The sequence below is a fragment of the Coenobita brevimanus genome, chromosome 93, assembly GCF_032717465.1.
Source record: "Coenobita brevimanus isolate Jiangsu-jjx chromosome 93, ASM3271746v2, whole genome shotgun sequence".
Taxonomy (NCBI): domain Eukaryota; kingdom Metazoa; phylum Arthropoda; class Malacostraca; order Decapoda; family Coenobitidae; genus Coenobita; species Coenobita brevimanus.
In genome coordinates this window covers 22,294,942-22,316,561 of record NC_137046.1, presented here as the reverse complement: position 1 = coordinate 22,316,561, position 21,620 = coordinate 22,294,942, and the positions used below count along the sequence as shown (strand labels likewise).

The window sequence follows — 21,620 nt, the reverse complement described above, 5'->3', positions numbered from 1 at the left end:
GGGCAAAAGTGCTGAAGTATGAGGTGAAAAAATCCCAGAAACAAGTGGGCATTCAGGATGGGATGAGATTTGAAGACCTATACCTATTACTACATTCCACACTTTAGCCACAAGCTTGTAACTAGTGGAATGTAGTAATGGGCATAGGTTTCCAAATCTTCACCCATCCTGAATGCCATCTTGTTTCTGTGCTTTTTTCATCTCTTTTCTCAGCACTTGTGCCCTTTGCAGATTACTAAATTCCACACCTTAACCACAAACATATATGTGTAGCTGGTGGAATGCTCTTGCTTCTGTATTTTTTTCATCTCTTATCTGTGCACTTTTGCCATTCCTATTTCTTAACAATCATTTTAGAAGAAAACTTTTGTTTCCTAGATTATGATCTTTTGTGGAAGTATAATTATGTATAAAGCAAGTGTTAGATTTGGATTGTTACATGCATAGCATACCGAATTACTAAAACGAGAGTGCCTTCCCGTGAAAATAAGTGTGTTGGTGCATTCTTTAACCGCAGGCGAGCTGTAGCTAACCAATATTGCGCAAAATGACTCACTTATGGGTGACCGCGATGCGGTTTTCAGGCCGTAACTCGCGAACCGTAGCCCGAATGCATTTCTAAACCTGAAAAGAAACATCTACGCTTGACAAGCAGCGTTTTGGTATATAGTACGCTCGCACAAGCCTTCTTGTTTTGGAGTTATGACTGATGAAATAAGAAAGATGAAGAACAAAGTCAGTATTTTCGCGATTCGATTTTGCGACTCCTACAATGGTTAGCAAGACTTTGCGAGTAGTTTTGCACTTGAATAGCGAAGGTCTTTTAGTTCATAAGCTTAGAACTGGGCTTTGCGACCGCTTTCGTGCAAATGCTCCTATACCCTTTGTACAGGACGCCATTTTGAACCTGCGCCATTCCTACTTAAGGAGTGGCCATCGCACTCCATGATAAAGCAAAACGTTGTCAACTTAATAAAGGCTTGTCTTCAACACTGTTTATATTACATTCTGTTGGCTTGTTGCCCTCTCTCATAGTTATGTCGGTTGTGTAGCGAACGTTAGTGCATGTTAAGTGGCAGTAATGTATATATTGATTATTGAAAGTAAAAAAGTATGGTCTACCGTTTGCTTTGTTACATTCATGTTTTTTTTTTTTCCTTCTACTTTTGCTTCAGATCAATCTCAATCTCCTCTGGTAAACCTGAAAATGTTATTTTATGTCTTACTATCAACTCATTCCTCTGTCCATATCCATTCTACATTGTTTCATCCTTCTCATCTCTCCGAAGCCCTTCTAAGTTAAAACTGAACTTTTACCTCTCGTGTACCTTTCATCTCTCTTCAGTCTTCAACTGTTACTCCATCCTCTTTACCTCACCTCAGTCCCCATATTTCATTTCGTTTACCCTACTTTTCTTCATCTTTTCTACCTCACCTCATCTTGCCTCCCTGCCTGGTCTCTACAGTGAGCGTCCTGGACGAGAGCCTGGGCGAAGGCCTGTCGTGGCTGGAGACAGCGGTGTCTGAGGCGCAGCAGACGGGAGGCCTCACTCTCAAGCAGCAGATGGTTAGAGTGTCGCTCGAACAGGAGGAGGATGGAGAGAAGCAATGTAAGATTTATGACTTTATTCATCTATTTACTTAATGATTGGAGTATTTGAATAAAAAAATGTGTGAGAACATTATTTTTGGAAACAAAGAAACTGTCGAGGTCAACAGAAGCGAAAACGGAAGAATGAATGTAGGATTTAAGGTACGAATATGGTAGAATGTTAAGAAATGAAAGAACAAGAGTAGAACCGCGCTGGAACCTGCGGCAAGACTCTTGTTTCAAACAATTTGCTGTAAAAAGCAACTAGTCTTAACAAAGAGATGCTGGATGGCGCCACCACAGGTGTCAGCTTAACAGCAAATCTGGATTCTCCATATCAAATATCCTTATATGGGGGCCACTTTTGTCTCAATACGTTTAAATTAAACACTTTTACTAAAGTTGTCGTTAGATGGCGCCATCTCAGGTGTCAGCTGATGGCAAATTTGGATTCTCCATGTCATATTACCTTTCATGGAACCACTTTTATGTTTCCAAAGACCCCCTTTTAACCTGTCACGTCCCGACTGATTTCGCACCTCCGATACCCCCCAGTCCCGAGCTATTTTGGAAAAAGAAATTGGCCAAAACCTCCGCTTTTGTTGGGAAACAAAGGAAAATCACCAAGAAAGGGCTTACCGGGGTCCATAAGTGGTCGGAACAGGTGAGGTACCCCGTGCCAGGTATCGTATTCTTTCACTGACGTGTGAGGCGCTCACGTATTCTATGGTAGGTAATTTTGGGAGAAGCAACAAAGAATACATCTATATTTATTGATTTTGAACGGGCAAACCACATTGAGTACACCGCTTCCCGTCCGATCAGCGAAGTTAAGCAACGATGGGTCTGGTTAGTACCTGGATGGGTGACCGCCTGGGAACACCAGATGCTGTTGGCATCCCTACGTGTCAAGTGGGGTTGGTGGAGGATTAGTGCCCCTTCCTGTAAAACAATTAACTCTAAGCCCTTGGCCACCCCGTTTGGGATACATGGCGTCTGGCAATGAATGAATGAATGAATGAATGAACTAATAAACAATCATAACAACAATATAATGGTTTTCAATGATATATATAAGAAAAATAAGCATTGTTCCATCGTGTGAGCATAGCGAGTTTGGTCATATTGGTCACATGCTAGTTGCTAAGTTTCTTGTTTCAGTAAACATATCATTTTTTTCTACTTGCATAACACTGTTTCAATGCCATTTTACCATTTTTTACTGTATGTAAATGTTTTCAGCTGTTTTCATTCATTACGATGACATTTAGCATAACTACCGAGTATTGCACACATCTGCTTACTCAGCGCACTCGCTATGACTTTTCTATCAACATACATTATCATTTTTCCACTTTCATAGTATTGTTTTTTTTACATTGAACCTTTTCTCAACCAATGTAAATGTTTTCACTTGTTTACATTCCTTACGAGGGTATTTAGCAAAATGCTAGCGCATATTCATGTAGCAAGCACACTCGCTACCACTCGTGTTTCAACTTCTACTTTATTTCTTCACTCCCAGTATACTTCCCCACTTACATTACACCCGTTTCCACCTTATACTACTATTTATATATTTACAGGCCTTATTTATTCCACTGAGCGTCAGAATATCGCATCAAAATACCCTCGCTAGGAATGTTTCGACTTAGGTAATATTTATACACTTACATAATAACTTTCCACTTACCTTACACCCGTTTCCACTTTATACAACTATTTACATATTAAAGGGCCTTATTTACTCCACTGAGTGTCAGAATCTCGCACTTGCTAGGAATGTTTTCACTTGGAATATATTTATTCACTTACATAATAATTTTCCGGTTATATTACACCCGTTTCCACTTCCATACTACTATTGACATATCTACGGGCCTTATAATTACACTGAGCGTCTGTATGTCGCATTTATTCCTGAGTATGAGCGTCATATCGCATTCACACCTGATCAGAACTGCATCAAGGTGTGATACTCACTAAAACAAGGGTGGATGCAGAGACCCATGTCACACTCTACGCACTGGTAGCGGATGTCTTTTCTCTGAGTGGTGGGTCTCACACGGGAATTGCCACACACATGACACCTGCATTGGGGCCTAGGTCTATTTGGCTGGGGAGGTATAGGAGTGTGGAAATGGGGGGCGGATATTCTCAGGGGAGTTTGGGCGGCAGGGGCAGTGCGTGTGCGTTGCTGGGGCCTCTCGACCGCATACCTTGCAAAAATCTCACGTGTAAGCTCCCTCACAAACCCTTCAAAGGTTTCCTGCACTCCTGTTGTCATGGCGTGCAGGTGGTGGCAATTGAGGGCAGTTATATCTAGCAGGTGAAAGAAGAGCTTCTTGTACCACTTCATCGTGGTCCTGGCACACTCGACAGTGGATATCATGGAGTCTGACTGGTCCACCAGGCACATGTTGATGTTATAATCAAGGACACACTCAGGTTTCCAGATGTGGCGCCTCCTCTCGCTGCGGTAATCCACGGACTCTGTACGGTGCATCAAGGGGCGGTGAACCGTGGACAATAGGCTGACTTCTCTGTTGTGGTTCCACACTGTAGCTAGGATATTATTAGCCTGGAAGAAGACCACCTCATTTTTTTCTAGTTTCCGCCCCACCTTGACCATGTGACACCGGGTCACCTTTACGGTACCACAGATTCCCGTGTCATGCCTGTGTTGATAACGAGCGAGAAAAGGGCTAGTGTGCCAGTTATCCAGGTAAAGGACGTGACCACAATGAAGGTAGTCTTCAATCATTGTCTTTACCACTGCTCCAGACAGTCCAATCCTCTGATCCTCTATTATGTCTGTCTGTGCATCGGTGTACCAGTTATCCAGGTAAAGGACGTGACCACAATGAAGGTAGTCTTCAATCATTGTCTTTACCACTGCTCCAGACAGTCCAATCCTCTGATCCTCTATTATGTCTGTCTGTGCATCGGTGTACCAGTTATCCAGGTAAAGGACGTGACCACAATGAAGGTAGTCTTCAATCATTGTCTTTACCACTGCTCCAGACAGTCCAATCCTCTGATCCTCTATTATGTCTGTCTGTGCATCGGTGTACAAGACTATGTCTTGCACATAACCAGTCCTACAGTCACACATAACAAAGATCTTGAACCCAAAACGGTGCCTTTTGCTGTGTATGTACTGCCGAAAGGAAATATTGCCTCTCCACAACACGAGACTCTCGTCTATGACAAGGTCTCTATAGGTATAGGTAATGAGGAACGGAATGTTTGCCGTAGGTGATCAAAAACCATCCTAATTCGCCTCATCTTATCTGTGTCATTTGCATTTGCAGGATCATTAGCATCGTAAAAGTGGAGGCAGCTTAGAATTTGCTGAAAGCGATTACGGCTCATAATTTTGCCAAATATTGGTGTCTGCATGATAGGGTCCCTTGTCCAGTATGCCGGAATTCTGTTTTACGTACAATACCCATCAAAAGTACCAGGGCAAAAAACAATAACATTTCTGCAAGGGAGACAGGGTAATCATAAATGATGGAATGCCTGCTCCTTGTGCCCAGTCTTTCACTCTCACGGCGCTGGCTGCTAGTGAAATGGTTGGTTTGTTCCACTATTTGCTCCACAAAACCCTCACTGAAAAACAGGTGGAAAAAATCCAGCCTGGTGGAACTACGGTGAATTCCTGGAGTCGTGCAGCCAGCGCGCCCCTGCTCAGTGAAGGGGTGAATGATCGGAGAAAAATCACTGTCATCCTCCCAATTCCAATTCACATAACCCTCGCCCCCATCATTCCCATTGTCGCCTTCGTCGGGATGGGAGGAGATGCTGGTGGGGGAGGTTGGGGAGGAGCAGTGCGGAGGGCTTCCCCAATCGCACTCCTCTTCCCTCGGCCTTTACCCTTCCCCTTTCACTTACCCTTACGGCCTTGGGGAACATCAGGGGGCTGTGGGGAGGAAGTCTGGGAATACTGGGGAGCATAAGACGTGCTGGGGAGTGGTTCCTCCTCACCTTCCCCCTCCATCATCACACCACGTGATACATCACGCACCCTCACTGCCCCATGTGATACGCCCCATCGCCTCACACCACCACGGGAGAGCGATGATTCACTCCCGCCACTCTCACTTTCAGTTGTCACCCCAGAACTTTCGATTTGACTCCCCACTCCCTCCACACCACTTCCACCCTCCCCAAACAAAACACTAGGCCCATACCTGCTAGGACGATGTGGTGTGCGATGAGTGATAATTTCACGGCCGTACCATGTGGCAGCACGTCCCACGGCTCTGTCTTCGTCCTCGAAATCGGGCTCCACATCATGTAGGGGCTGCCTGGAGGTGGTTGCATGCTGTTTTGGTGCAGGCTGGCCCTCTCTAGCAGCACGATAGGTCACGTAGTGCTGCTTCCTGGGGAACGGGACCTCCTCATCACTGCTGCTTGTTTCCATCTCCTCTGGTTGGACATAATCTTTGTCCACCACCTCGTCATCGAGTGGCGAATCACTGTCATCTGTGAAGGCGTCCAGGGTGGCTTAGATTTCCTCCTCCGAGAGACCTTTGTGTGCCATGTCTGACCTGGGTCACTGCTAACAGGTGAGTGACCGAGCCGAGGGTGAGTGGGGGTCGCGCGGGGTCACCGTGTGTCCCCACCTGGTGGCAGGTAGGGGAAGGTTGCGCGACCCTACGTACCAAAAATCAAGCGGGAGATTTGAAAATTGTGAAAATTATGAACCTTGCAATTGCACGACGTACCAGTACGTCGATGGGACTGGCAGTTACATAATGTTGCAACGTAGTCATACGTTGACGGGATGCCTCGGGTTAACAAATCCGGCAGAAGCAGAAGAAGAATAAAAAGTATGCAGACCACTCATTGACTTGGTGGCTATCGCTGCAGGTAAAAATGGATAGACTGAAAAATTGTGTTGAAAAAATGATCAGTAAGAATGACAAGAAAAGAAGAGAATTTAGCATGACTTGAGTTAGGTGGTGCTCTAAATTAACAGTAACATGATGAAAGAATGTGGCGTTCGAGAAATGTCAGTGATAGTAAAGAAATGTGAAAGGGCTTACCAACGCAAAGGCAGCAAACATGGGTGAGATATACGTAGAAACGATAAAATATAGTGGAACGAGGGTAGTTCGTCATTCTTCTCATTTATAAAGGCATAAACATACTTGCATGCGTCGGCCTTGGTCGTCTAATGGCAACTCTCCACGCTGTTCCATCTCTGCCAGCTTCCTTACTCAGTCCCTTATCCTGAGGGCACAGTCAATGACCTCGCCCCAAGCATTATTTTTCCGTCTGCCTCTTGCAACCCTGCCCCTGACGTTCACACTTCTCACCTTCTGGTCCCAACTGTCATCCTCCATCCTCTCAACATGTCCAAACCATCTCAGTCTACATCTTCTCATCACAACAACAATACACTTCCGCCCCATTCTTCTTCTCAACTCTTCAGTTGTCATCCTAGCCCCCTCCCCATGCCTCGCATTCAAGGACGCACTACACATACATCTAAACATTGTCCTTTCTGTACTTCAGTGCCTACAAATATCCTTTTCTTTTATTGCCTAGGTCTCACTACCATGCAGCTTTACACTCCTAACACATGCCGCTTACAAGGATCCGTTAACACGGAGGGAGAGCCCTTTCATGTCAGGAGAGGCAACAGCTCCCTGAACTTCCTCCAATCACTCCTTACCCTAGTCATAGAGTTAGCTCCAGCCCCACATCCAGCACATAATATGTCCCCCCAAAAACAAAACTCCTTTTGTGAAAAATGTTGAGTAGTTCTGTTAAACAAATCGGGGCCCTCTTTCTGGGCACCAAAATGTGAGAAATGTTTAATGTATCCAAGTCGGTATCCCTGCCGGGACACCGCTATGCAAGAATTTTCTCGGTACACAACTCGTAGGTCGTTACTCTTCCCTAAAGTTGTCTAAGTAAATCAAACAAGTCTCATAGAGTTAGGTGAAACATAAATTAGATTTAACTCACCTACAATACTATCTTCTAATCTATCTCTTTGCTAATCCCCCCTTGAATTGGCCAATTCGTAACGGTTACTTAGCTATATGAAGAGGGAGTGATCGTTAACCGATGACGATGAGGCTGCCTGGTATAGTTGCTTGGGCAAGCAAGCGTCCTTATGGTGTGTATGTACAACCTTGCTAACTCCACGAGAGCTAGGAGCAGAGTCTTAACTCCACGAGAGCTAGGAGCAGAGTGAGTGAACGCGGCAATTCTACCTCCCTCATAGAATGGTAGGTTGCCAACTTTTAATTATTTACAGTACTAAATACAGTTAAATTACATCATGATATGTACAGGGCAAATCTAACAAATTAATCTTAGTTCCACTTAAACTAAAGTTAGACCAATTATTCCCTTTAACTATGTAAATATCTTAATTCCACATCTGCCTTAACAGGGGAATCTTTCCCTGCTTGCCACGTCACCTATCGCGCAGACGCAGTTTAGGTCAGTGGAAAATACCACATAATTACATGTATTTACAATGCATAGTTGTCCACGGGGGTTAAATGCAGTAGCATTTAATTTATCAATAACAAGAATTATTAAAGAGAACGTCGTTTCTGGGTTATTAAAACCGCTTGAATAATTAACAACAGTCTCTACATCCTCTGCCTTTAACCAGGGATAACTATGATAAATTTAGAGAGCGCAACTGCTCTGGGGGAAAATATTTCCCACAGTTTTGGGGCCGGCGGAAAATGATACGTTGTATCATGTAATATGACCCTTAGCCAAGAGTTCCCTCCATAGTTCTCGAGAACCCTGTGCTGCAGCCCTACTAGGTCGCGCCTCTTGACCCGTTTGATCTTCACCATTCTCTGGATCCGGAGTGGCTGCTAACTCAAGGGGTACCAGTTTATCAATAGTTTTTATACTGGTATGTCCCCTGCATTTTTATTTTTAAGAGTCTCAGCACCCCTTCAGAATCTGGGTGTGTGGAGATCACTTTAGCTAATGGCCACTGGGATCTTGGCTGTTCAGTCTTCACTAAGACCACATCTCCTATGTTAATAACTGATTTGTTGCTGGCAGCTTGAGCTCCATAAAACCTCTCTCGTAGGCTCAAAAGATACTCTTCGCTCCAATGTCTATTCCATGTATCCAGCACCCTTTTCAGACGTTGATATCCCTCCCGAAGGTGTTGTCCTAAATCATTAATTTCTATGTTAGGATCATCAACTTCTTCCTGGATATCCACACAAGGCATCGGATGGAGCTTCCTGCCATATAACATGTGAGCCGGTGTTAAGGTCACTAGCGAGTCGCTAGTGTCATCTTGATAAGTCAGAGGTCTATTATTAATCCTGGTTTCAATTTCAGTTATTACTGTTCTTAAATCTTCTCTCGTGATCTAAGTTCTATGTAATGTTTTCCTCAGGCAGTTCTTGACAATACCAATCATTCTTTCGGTAAATCCATTTTGCCATGGAGCTCTTGGAGCTGTGAACTGCCAAATACAATTTCGGATTCCCAGCGCCGACTTAACCTTTGGGTCTTTCATTATGTTCAACAGTAAGGGTGATGCTCCAACGAAATTAGTTCCGTTGTCGCTTATTAACTTACCAGGACAAGACCTTCTAGCGGCAAATCTGCAAAAGACATTGAGGAATGTCTCTGAGCTTAGGTCTTCCACTAGTTCTAGATGGACTGCCCTTGTGTAGGCACAAGTAAATAAACAAATGTAAACTTTATGGGGAGCTTCCTCACCCGTAACAGTTATAACCCATGTGTAGTCCACTCCTGTTATATGGAAGGGCCGACTTATGTTCACCATATCCTTCGGTAGGGCTGGTGGTCCTGGGTAGATATAAGGTCGCTGCTCATACCTCCTACAAATGATGCAGTTTTTGAGATATTTTTTAATAACCTGTCTACCCTTAGGAATCCAGTACCTTTCCCGAATTTGGGCTAAGGTCTGCGGTACACCTCCATAAAGAGTGGAATCATGGGCTTCCTTTATAATAAGTTGTACAAAGCATCCACTCTTAGGTAATAAAATGGGATGTTTGGTTTGGATGGGCAAGTCAGCCTTTACCAATCGGCCTCGACATCTTATCAGACCTTTTCCGTCTAAGAACAAGCCTAAATTCTTCATCAGCTTATTCCTTTTTCCAGTGTCTTGGCCTAAAAGTTTATATATTTCCCCGTAAGAATTTCTTTGTACTCTTTTCAGCCAGTAGTCTAGGGGATCTAATTTCTGAAACCCCACCTTTTAATTCAAAAATTCAACAACCAATTTAGTAGTATTTAGAAGTTGTCTTATTGACGAGAATCGGCTGATGTCAATTACTTCTGGCTCAGGTAATATAGGATCCAAGTTCACTACACTAATCTCAGCAATACTGTACTGTTTCTGTTCAGGCCAATCCTTAGTGAGTAACCATTTAGGACCTTTAAACCACAAGTTATCTTTGATCAGTCTCCTTACGGTCGAACCTCTCGAGAGCAGATCAGCTGGATTTTGTTTGGAGGACACATGCATGAAATTAAATTTGGAAGACAGCTCTTTAATAGTCTTCACTCTATTACGGACGAAAGGAATTTTACTGTCTTCCTTCCCTATCCAGTAAAGACAAATCTCACTGTCAGTCCATATGTAAATATCCTCAAACTGAGTATCAAGAGTAGTAGTTATATACCTGGCCAATTTAGTTCCTACTTCTATGGAAGCCAATTCCATTTGAGGTAGGGTTCTTTCTTTAATTGGCGCAACTCTAGCTTTGGACATAATAATCTTACTATCCTCTCCTGTTGCGCAATAAGCTACTGCTCCATAGGCCCTTTGAGAAGCATCACAAAATATGTGTAAGTGCGACTTCTCATTACTGTTTATTTTCCTGGGAATACATATGCTTGATGTGGTTTCAAACTCCTTTCTAATCTGTTCCCATTGTTCCACATATGTCTCACCTAATTCAGTGTCCCAGTCTAACTTTTCTCGCCAAGCCTCCTGTACTAAACATTTGCCCCTAATAACTATAGGACTAACAAATCCTAATGGGTCAAATAGCTTGGAAACCTGACTTAACAAGGACCTCTTGGTGAGAGTGACATCAGAGAACTTAATTGGTTTCAAACTTATTACATCGGCTGTTGTATCCCAGTTAAGACCCAACACATTTTGAGTTTTGGGAATGTCAGAATCTGGATAGTCCTCTTGTATTTTATTCCTCAAAAGCGGTGCATTTGTATTCCAGCTCTGTAACGGCAAATTTGCCTTCCCACATTCGGAACTGGCTACTTCATAAGCCTTCAAAGCTTCTGACTCTGTATCAGCAACACCTTGCAAATTATCCATATAAAAAGCCTGCCCTATTTCTGGACATTTGGCATTTTCAAAATGATGCTTTAAAGTGTTGCAAAGTAGGAAAGGACTAGCACAAGAGCCAAAGAGCACCGATCGGAAACAGTAAGTCTTCACTGGACTATCCTCATTTTGAGGGTCATGAGGCCAGAGGAATTTTGTAAATTTCCTATCCTCATCTCTCAGTCCTATTCTGAGAAAAGCCTTACTAATGTCTGCTGTGTAAGCATAAGGTTTCTCTCTAAATCTTAATAACACATTCCCTAACTTCTCTGTTAGTGTAGGTCCAGAGTATAGGCAATCGTTCAAGCTAGCTGATCCCTTGGACGCTTTACTACTACAGTTGAATACTATTCTTATGGGAGTAGTTACTGAATCTTTGCTTACAGCATGATGTGGTAAGTAGTGTCCTTCTTTGTGGTTAACAGGGTATTCTACCTCTTCTATAAATTTATTCTTCAATTGATCCCTTATAATATTATCATATAGGGTCAGATGTTCTGGTTTATCTCTCAACTTTCTTAGAAGAGAATTTAACTGAGCTTTAGCTGCTTGGTAATTTGTTGGTAACTCAGAATGGTTTAGTTTCCGTGGTAATCCTACCCAATACTGTCCATCCTTAAATTCCACAGACTGATTATACAAGTCCAATGTTATTTTATCTTCAGGGGTTGGTTCCTCAGAGTGTATACCTACACTGTCTAGGACCCACAGTTTGTGTACAGGTTCAATGTTTTCATCCAACAAGTCATTTATCTGAGTAGGTTCTAATTCTGCACCTATTCTAGCTACCATCAATGACTGTGTGGGGGTAACAAAGACTGAGTCTACTAGTTTGGCCTCTCCTTTAACTTGTTTTGGAAAAGGCAACTGACCCATAATAAGGTTACCTCCTGGACTCTTGAACAACTGTACCTTATTCCTTTTGAAAGTCCTATGTAGGAATCTTCCACAATAACCAGAACCAATTATCATTTTTATGGGACCCACTGTATCCGATTCCACATTCCGTTTAGCCAACTTTATCCCTGAGCTTTGTAGATGATCAGAGGTTTCCTTCAAGCTCTTTATGTATATACTTGTCTCCATATTATCAAACACAGCTGCTGTTATACGGCATTTATATCTGCCTAATTGTATTACAGGTCTAACTAAATCAAAAGACTAAGCCTTCCAAGTTGTTAAGAATCCTGTAATGGCTAGATTTACCTTGCCGATAACTGGTAACTTTAATTTTTCCACAATGTCTGCAGAAATGAAAGTTTTCTGAGCACCCGTATCAAACAGGGTACATACTAATTGGTTTCTCTTCTTAAACAATACTTTCACATCTGCTACTGGTACAGCAGCTGGCATTACTAATGGAGCATTCCCTTTTGCAATTGTCATATTGACGCTTGCAGGTTTAGGAACCTCAATTTTCATCCTAGGGCATAAAGCACTATGATGATGATCTTTTTTGCATTTAAAGCAAAGATTTAATTTAGTCTTACAGTCCGCGGCAGCATGTTCGGAGTTCATACAGATTATACAACACCCCAGTTCCTGACGCTTCCCTACATCTAGAAGCATAATCAGGGAACTGTTGACAAGATACACTGGAATGTTGCTCACCACAAAAGACACAAACTTTCCTGTCTTTTACCATGAAGTGTTTTATTTCCTTAATATCCTCAGCATGTCTATTCCTGATCTTTAATACCTTATCCTCGGCCTTTGTGGAGCTAAGGAAAGTACCTATCTCTTCTTTAGGCACATACTTAGTCTTCTCTGACTTAACTTTCCCAATCAGTTGGTTAATGGGTTTTTTCTTTACTTCAGTCTTCTGTTTGACCTCAGTAGTGTTTAATGTTCCTTGCAAATGTTTACAGAGTTGCATCAAGCCTTCCTCTATCTCTTCACAGGAGAAATTATCCTTCTGGTACCTACCATACAAAGCATCCTTGGTTTTCGGTGGTAGCTTTAAGGACACAATTCTTGAAAGCACCCAATCTGATGTCTTAATATCTTCGTAAGTACCTAAGGCCTTTAAATTACAACTCAGTGCAATTCTAAATTTTTGCAAGGAATCAAAATCGTGCCTAGGCGTGGGTAATTCTATTAGAACCTTTACTAAATGATTTCTAACTTGTTCCCTGTCTTCGTAATTTTGTCTAAGGATGGTCAAAGCCACTTCATAGTTATTTTCTTCTACTGGTAATTCTTTTATCAGTTGATATGGTGTTCCTTTGACCTGTCCTAACAAATACGTAAGTTTGGTGACTTTAGGGAGATCTGTTCTATCGTGTACCAAATATTTGAACTGATCCCAAAAGGATATCCAGTTCTGCTCCCCATCAAACTCCGGAAGCGTTATATGTGGTAACACAGTTCTACTCTGCTGTGCCACAACTTGTGTTTCCGCGGCAGTGTCAGCTAATTTTGACACTAGTGTCTTCACTACAGTTAAGTATTCTTCTAATTTGCTTTCAAACTTCGTAGTTTCTGACTCTAAGAGTTCCTTATTCTCAGCCTTTACTATAGCCGCTTCTAAAGTTATGTAACTCTCTTCATACTTACTCCATCGATCTTTCAGAATATTTAGGAGACTATTTATTCTCTCCTTGGACAGAGGTATTTGGTCCAGCGACTGGTTACAATCATTTATGGCTCTAGTTACCCATCCTGCCTTACTACTAGAAGATCTTTGCAATAAAGAAACAGACATGTTGACGGAGTTCTAATTTAATAATTTAATTATGAATTCCAACCACAATTTTACCTCAACTTAGTAATGATTTGATTATTTTAAATTTTGAAGAGGGTAGGGATTAAGTCCTCATTGTGCAAATTATCCCCTCTCCCAATTTCGTAATATACATTACAGCTCAGCTAATTATGCATTTAATTTTGAGGAGTGTAGGGATTAGGTCTATAATTTCAACCTATCCCCAAGGGTTATTAAACCTCTAGGGTTTTATTTCATCCCCACACTCAATTGCCAAAACACCCATATTCCCCGAGTTCAGAATTTATTACCTCAATACTCCATAGGCCCACCCATAGCTTGTACAGCATAGAACTCTCCTTTTTTATGTTCTACATAATTTATAAATTTCTGCAGAACCGCTTCCCTACCATGACGGTTCCAATGTATACCATCAGCTTTCAACATTGCTTGGAAGGGCTTGGCATTAAAATGTATGAAATCCCTTCCCTTCCTGGCCCGTTGCAACTTTCGGTTTACAGCTCTGCTAATTAATTTATATGTTCCATAACAAACTGGAGAGCCATATGGCAGGTTCCTTGGCTCGAGGAGGGTTATGGCTACTGAGGATTTACAAGAGCCCTCTATGGCTCCTACCACTGCTAAAATATTCTCCACAACTTCATTGACCTCCACGTCCTCATGGATATCATTTCCTCCAAGGAAAAGGACCGTACGGTCATGCTCCCAGTCTAGTACGGCATTCAGCCTTTCATCTTCAGAGAAAAAGCTTGCCTTTCCTCCCGGAGCTCTATAGACACGTACGTCCACGTCTCCCACTTCAACCGAACGTGGTAGTAAACTGTGCCCCACAAAAGCAACTTTAAACACATTCAGTGCCTCGGCACACATCGGTTTTCCTCACTCGGTCGGGGCACCAAAAATGTGAAAAATGTTGAGTAGTTCTGTTAAACAAATCGGGGCCCTCTTTCTGGGCACCAAAATGTGAGAAATGTTTAATGTATCCAAGTCGGTATCCCTGCCGGGACACCGCTATGCAAGAATTTTCTCGGTACACAACTCGTAGGTCGTTACTCTTCCCTAAAGTTGTCTAAGTAAATCAAACAAGTCTCATAGAGTTAGGTGAAACGTAAATTAAATTTAACTCACCTACAATACTATCTTCTAATCAATCTCTTCGCTAATCCCCCCTTGAATTGGCAAATTCGTAACGGTTACTTAGCTATATGAAGAGGGAGTGATCGTTAACCGATGACGATGAGGCTGCCTGGTATAGTTGCTTGGGCAAGCAAGCGTCCTTATGGTGTGTATGTACAACCTTGCTAACTCCACGAGAGCTAGGAGCAGAGTGAGTGAACGCGGCAATTCTACCTCCCTCATAGAATGGTAGGTTGCCAACTTTTAATTATTTACAGTACTAAATACAGTTAAATTACATCATGATATGTACAGGGCAAATCTAACAAATTAATCTTAGTTCCACTAAACTAAAGTTAGACCAATTATTCCCTTTAACTATGTAAATATCTTAATTCCACATCTGCCTTAACAGGGGAATCTTTCCCTGCTTGCCACGTCACCTATCGCGCAGACGCAGTTTAGGTCAGTGGAAAATACCACATAATTACATGTATTTACAATGCATAGTTGTCCACGGGGGTTAAATGCAGTAGCATTTAATTTATCAATAACAAGAATTATTAAAGAGAACGTCGTTTCTGGGTTATTAAAACCGCTTGAATAATTAACAACAGTCTCTACATCCTCTGCCTTTAACCAGGGATAACTATGATAAATTTAGAGAGCGCAACTGCTCTGGGGGAAAATATATCCCACACCTTTACACTTTCCAGAGACTCTTCAGCAAGATCAACCCTTTCACTCCTGGCACTCTCTTCATGTTCTCCCCAACCACCGTTCACACGAGATCAGCATTATCTCGCAGTCTACCTTGAATACCACTACATCCCTTATGCACCCACCTACCTGTCATAAACAGTGCACAGGATGGAGTTACTTCCCACATTCTTGTGGCAAAGAGCACATGGCCACATTCCTTCCACTTTGCCACCAGCCCTAGATATCATCACTTTTGGTTTATCCTTAATTACTCTCAAATCCTTGTGCCCCATTTCCTTTCTCTACTTCCTAAATCTTTCCTCCGGCTCCGTATCATTCTCTGCATTCAGCAGCAACTCATCAGCATACTGTACAACACCTCCCATGGAAGTCCATTTCTAAAGTCACGTGAGAGAGCTTCAAGCACCACAATAAACAAAAATGGGCTCAAGACTGACCCCTGATGCACGTCAACGTTCACGTCTCCATTCACTCCCACCTGGGTATGAGCAGCCACATACACCGCCATAACCACTCTAACAAGTCACTCCTCGATCTCAAACTTTTTCATTGCCCATTTCACCACCTCCCTAGGGACTCTGTCAAAGGCCTTTTCCAAACCAAATCAACAAAAATAAAGAACAGCTAACTTTTCTCTCCTATTTATTTTTACTGAAGCTGTCAGACAATGAATATGGCATCAGTGGTCCCTTTCCTTGGCATAAACCCAACCTGCACCCCATCAACATTCACTCTTTTCCAAATCATATATTCTAGGACTCTCCATTACCTTCATTATATTGTTCAAAGTTGTATGTCTCTATAATTTCCTTTTTCCATGGGATCATCCCTTCTATTGTACACATTAAGTCAAACTCTTCAGCCAGCTATCTGGGATAACACACTCAGATATAAACGTATTTATCATATTAGCAACTAAACCCATTCCTATATCTGCTGAGGCCTTCATCAATTCATTAATCAACCCAGACATTCCCGCCGCCCTCCTCAACTGCATCCTGCCTATTGTCCTGCTTACAGTAGGAGCATCAGTCAAAGTCCAAGGACCAAACACTGGATCTGTTGACTCCAAACCTTCCTTGTTCCAATCAAACTCCTCATTGTTTATAATGCTCTCTCCAGGCTTCTTTAATATCCTCATTGTCCACCACAACCTTTCCTTCGTCAACTTCAACCAGTGCTTGCCTATGATATCCCTGTTTTTCCTCTTCATCTGAATTACTACCTTAAGTACCTTATTCTTTCTGTCAACGCTACTTAGGTTATCTACAAAAATCTTTAAGACTCAGATTTTGCCCTGGACGCATTCTTTCCAGCCCTATACTTGGCAGCCAAGTATTTCTCTGTTACCACCACCTTTCTATTCCCGTAAAAATCGTCTTTCCTCTTTAACAGCGGCTCTTACACACTCATCCCACCGCCATACTACCCTTTGTCTTGGAGGGCCCCTCGTCCATCCACACACTGAATAAGTAACTCTCAATGGATTGTTCTTGAGAGCTCAGTGCTGTTCATTAACACTGTCTCTCTCCCGGTGACGACCAAACGAAATGTGTGGAACCACTGATTCATTTCTATTTCATTTCTGAAACATTTGCAACCTTTCCTCTAACTTTCCTTCTGTCAAACACCACCACTCCTCCTCTGACCCTTACCTTCTTTTCCCCACCGACACTCAACTGTCTGAGGCGACTGATAGCAAACCCATCTCTGTATCCTCCTACTTTCTCTATGGTCATCTGAAAGCCAAAGGTGGTTGTTGTGTATATATGTGCAACAACATACCTTGCTCTCGTGTTCCTAAACTCGATTCTTCTGAATTCTCGACTCTATGGTTTCGGCTACCCTGTCATTCTCAGATTACATATATTTGGGCTGGTCACTTATCCCATAATTCTATTGACTATGAAAAATTCATTGACTAACATAAATCTATGGTGGAGCACATCCTACCAATTTCTTCTTTTTCTGAAATTTCCACCACCTTTGGTTCTCCTCCTCTTTCACTAATTCACTTGGTGAACAAGCCTAAATCTTTTCTATTCTCAGTGACTTAGAGAAGCTTGTACGGCACCCAATCCATATCCCTGACCGCCTTGGAAAGAGTTTCAACATACTTAACTTCTTCCTTACAACTAATCCTTTTGCTTATGCTGTTAATCTTTTCTCCGTTGGGCTTCTCCTATCACAACCTTATCACCTTAACCTGTCCTATCTCTCCAGCAAGTCCTGTGGACCCTCCCAAGAAGTGCAAGCTGTGGCACTTTGGAGCTGCTGATTGGGAGACCCTCAGGCAGAAATCCTTTGATTTGCTTCCATGGCGCAGAGCCATCTGAGCGTGCTTTATGCATGACAGAGGTTATTCTTTCGGGGATGGAAGCAAACATTCCAATCTCATATCCTGTGACCAGTGCAATAAAACGTTTTGTTTAATCACCCTTGTTCTAATGCTGTCCACAACAAGGAGAAGGCCTACAAAAGGTACCGGAGCCAACTCACCCCTGAGTCTCATCTCTTTTATGTTTCTGCCCGGAATCGTGGTAAGTCTGCTCTTCACTCAGCTAAAAATAATTTCATTCGTAGTAAATGTTCAGAAGTCTCCAACTCAAGTTCTTCCCGCACCTTTTGGCACCTTGCCAAAAACCTTTCTGACAACTTTACCTCATCATCCTTTTCTCCCCTTTTCCATTCTAATGGCTCTGTAGCTATTTCTTTGATTGATAAAGCAAACTTCACTTACTCTTTCTCCTCCAATTCCGCCTTAGACAATTCCGGTGCTGTTCCCCTCCTCTGATTTCCTTATGGCTGAAGTTAAAATTTCTTGATGGTGTTCCTCCTGTTGTCCTCAAGAACTGTGCTTCTGTGCTTACGCCCTGCCTAGGTAAACTCTTTTGCCTTTGTCTGTCAACTTGTATCTTTCCTCCCAGCTGGAAGTTTACTCTCATTCAGTCTACCCCAGTGAAGGGTGGCCATTCCCAGATCTCTGTCTCCCAGTTGCTTTAGCATCCTGTAATTCAAAAGTTTTTAAATCTACTCTTAAAAAAAAAAAATTAAGTCACTTTTCCCATCACAACCTTCTTTCTGATCGTCAGTAAGGGTTCCATCAGGGACGCTCTACTGTCGATCTTCTCACCTACTTTTCAGAATCCAGGTCATCCTCCTTTCGGGACTTTGACGAAAGCTTTGCCATTGCACTTGGCATCTCAAAGGCTTTTGGTAAAATCTGGCATAAATCTTTAACCTCCAATCTGCTCTCTTACGGTTTCTATCATTGTATCTGTGCCTTCATCTCTAGCTTCCTTTCTGGTTGTTCTATAGCTGCTGTTGTAGACGGCCACCGTTCTGCTCCTACAGCTATCAGTAGTGGTGTTCCTCAGGCCTCTGTCCTATCACCAACTCTCTTGCCTTCATTCATCAATGACCTTCTAAGTTGTACATCTAACCCTGTCCACTCATACGCTGATGACTCCATCTTTCATCTTTCCATTTGCTTCCCGCAGTGTCCATATCAGCAGTACTTCAACAACCAAGGGATGAGGCTATGGCACACCAAATGTCAGTATTGGCTTATATCTCTGATTGGGGTAAATGTAATCTTGTTGTTTTTAATGCATCAAAAACTCAACTCGTACATCTTTCAATCTGACAAAATCTTCCGCACGAGTATTCTCTAATATTTAACAATATCCAACTCAGTCTTGCATCATCTTTAAACATACTTGGGGTTCATTCTCGCAGGATTTATCTTGGAAAGATCAATTTACCTCTCTTGTTAAATCTGCTTCTAAGAGATTAGGTGTGCTAAGCTGACTCCGTGCCATCTTTACCTCTGCACAGTTGTTGACTTTATACACGTTTTTTCCCCCCCCCGCTGTGTAGAGTACAACTCTGATGTGTGGGGAGGCTTCCCACATACAGGTCCTCTCAACAGGGTAGAATCAAATGCTTTTTGTCTCATTAACTCTCCTCCTCATATTGGCTCCCTTCAACCGCTGTCTCTTTGCCACATTGTTGCATCATTATCTCTTTTCTATAACTAGTTCAATGGTCACTGCTACTCTGAACTGTCTGCATGCATCCCTTCATCACTATGGTGGTGCATAGCACCTGTCTGGCAACAAACTCTCATCTCTTTTCTGTCCAGCTCTCAAATGCATGATTAACCATTACTCCTAGTTTTTCATGTATGCAACTGGCCGTCTCTGAAACTGTCTCCCTCTGCCTGTATTTTCCGCTGCCTATGATGAGTTCACGCAACTCAAAATGAACGGATTATGAATTTGGCTCTCTGTTATTTTGGTGTTTTTCGTAAAGGAAACAATCTTGCAGGCTTCTGACCTTCGGTTCCTCCTTTCTTGCCTAAATAAAGCTGCTGCACACACTCTTCGCTCCCTAGAACTGTATCATCCCTCACCAACCTCCTACCGGTCCTCCCGACCAGGAAACACCCAATCTGGTTACTATTCCTCATAGACTCATATGTAATCAACCTACTCTCTCTTTTTCTAAAATGAGTGTTGCACACAATCATGCATTGCCTCCTCAAATTCGAGTATCCTTTCCCCTTTCACATTTCTCTTACCATTTGTGCATCTCCCATGTACCCTTTCATATTCTTGAGCTGCTTCACCCACATGAACATTCAAGTCCCCTTCCAAAACTACAATCTCATCATCCCCCATACCACGAATCACACGCATCAAATCATCCCAGAATCTATCTTTTTCTACATCATCCAAGCCATCATGTGGAGTACGAGTATATGCCGATATAATCGAGATTGTGAGTTTGTCAGCAATATTTTCACTGCTGTAATCCTTTCATTCACTCTCATTGCATTCATGATATATTCCACCCATTTTTCCTTGATCAGCACACTGCCACACTCACACCACCTTATCTGTCTACACTTTCCTGTCAAAATAACTTATACCTACAGTCCTTCCCGGCAATAATCCTTACTGACCTTCCCCTATACATGACTTACTGTATACAACCGACATCCACCCGCCTCCTACTCACCGTCTCAACTACTCCCTCGACTCTACCCTTCAAACTACTCTCATTCCATGAAGTCACTCAGAACCCCTTGAGTGATTTGATTTCCACAGGCTTGCATTTTCTGTTTCTCATTCTTGTCATTATCGGATTATAAAAAGGGAGACAAACCACAAGTGCCGCCCACATGCCCAGTCTGGACCCTTATCTATTGGGCGGAAGTGGCAGCCTGGAAGCCTTAGTGCCCTGTACCCTCTGGCACAGATCTGACCCCATCCTACACTGGTCTGAAGAACTATGGTGGTGGAACCCGTGCCACGCCTCCCCCCAGGTTCGCCACTAGGTAGCGGAGGAAGTTTCCTGGCTGCATGCCCTTGCTGGTGTCAACCCTTGTGACGTAGTGGGGTATGTTGTGTGGAATGTAAAACGCATGTAAAGTAGTGTATCCAATGAAAATAGAGAGCTAAGAGATATCGTGATGGCTAGTGAAACAGGAGCTCCAGCTCTCCCTATCAACAGCATTCCCATCCTTCTCGGGAGTACCGCCCTGATCAGCTGGTACTACCTACCTACTCCCCTGTTTACAGAAAATATGCCACAAAGTGTGGATGACTGGAGTTCTACTAATGGAGTGTGAAAAGTCTATGATTGTACTTTTGCACAAATATAAAGGTAACCGAATTGGATTAAGTCTGCTGACTGGTGCAGATACGGCAAATGAAGGACTATAGCAGCAGAGAGGTTAATACAGATATCAGATATCAGGATGTCCGCTGAGTGTTGAACAGTGTAGTTCAGGAGTGGCAGGGGACATGTTAATCAAATATATGTTTTTGGCATATAAAGGAAAAATCCTGTGATGACATCCTCGATAATGCATATGACGTTGCGGACACAAATAATTTTGGAAGGGTGTCTGTGATATGGAAGGATAGTTGGTGAATGCTTTAAAGAATGTTGACAGTTAAGCATGTGCATTAGTAGGTGGACGTTTAAATGGTTCTGTGTTATTGATGGAGTGACACAGAGGTGTGTGATGTCGAAGCTGATGCCTTTGAGCAGTGACATTTAAAATGTTAATGGAATGATTATTGAGAGAGAGGGTGATTCACGAAGTGCAACTTCGACGAGTGGAAAAA

At 42.6% G+C, this 21,620-nt stretch overlaps 1 protein-coding gene and 1 pseudogene across 1 annotated transcript in view; both read left to right on the top strand.

Moving 5' to 3' along the window:
• The window catches only part of Ir8a (Ionotropic receptor 8a), a 180,433-nt gene that overhangs the window by 21,521 nt on the left and 137,292 nt on the right, over window positions 1-21,620 (top strand). Inside the window, exon 2 of the mRNA XM_080282267.1 lies at window positions 1,467-1,610. Coding sequence (XP_080138393.1) covers window positions 1,467-1,610 — 144 coding nt within the window. The remainder of the gene's footprint in view (window positions 1-1,466; window positions 1,611-21,620) is intronic.
• On the top strand, window positions 2,371-2,489 carry LOC145412640 (5S ribosomal RNA; annotated as a pseudogene).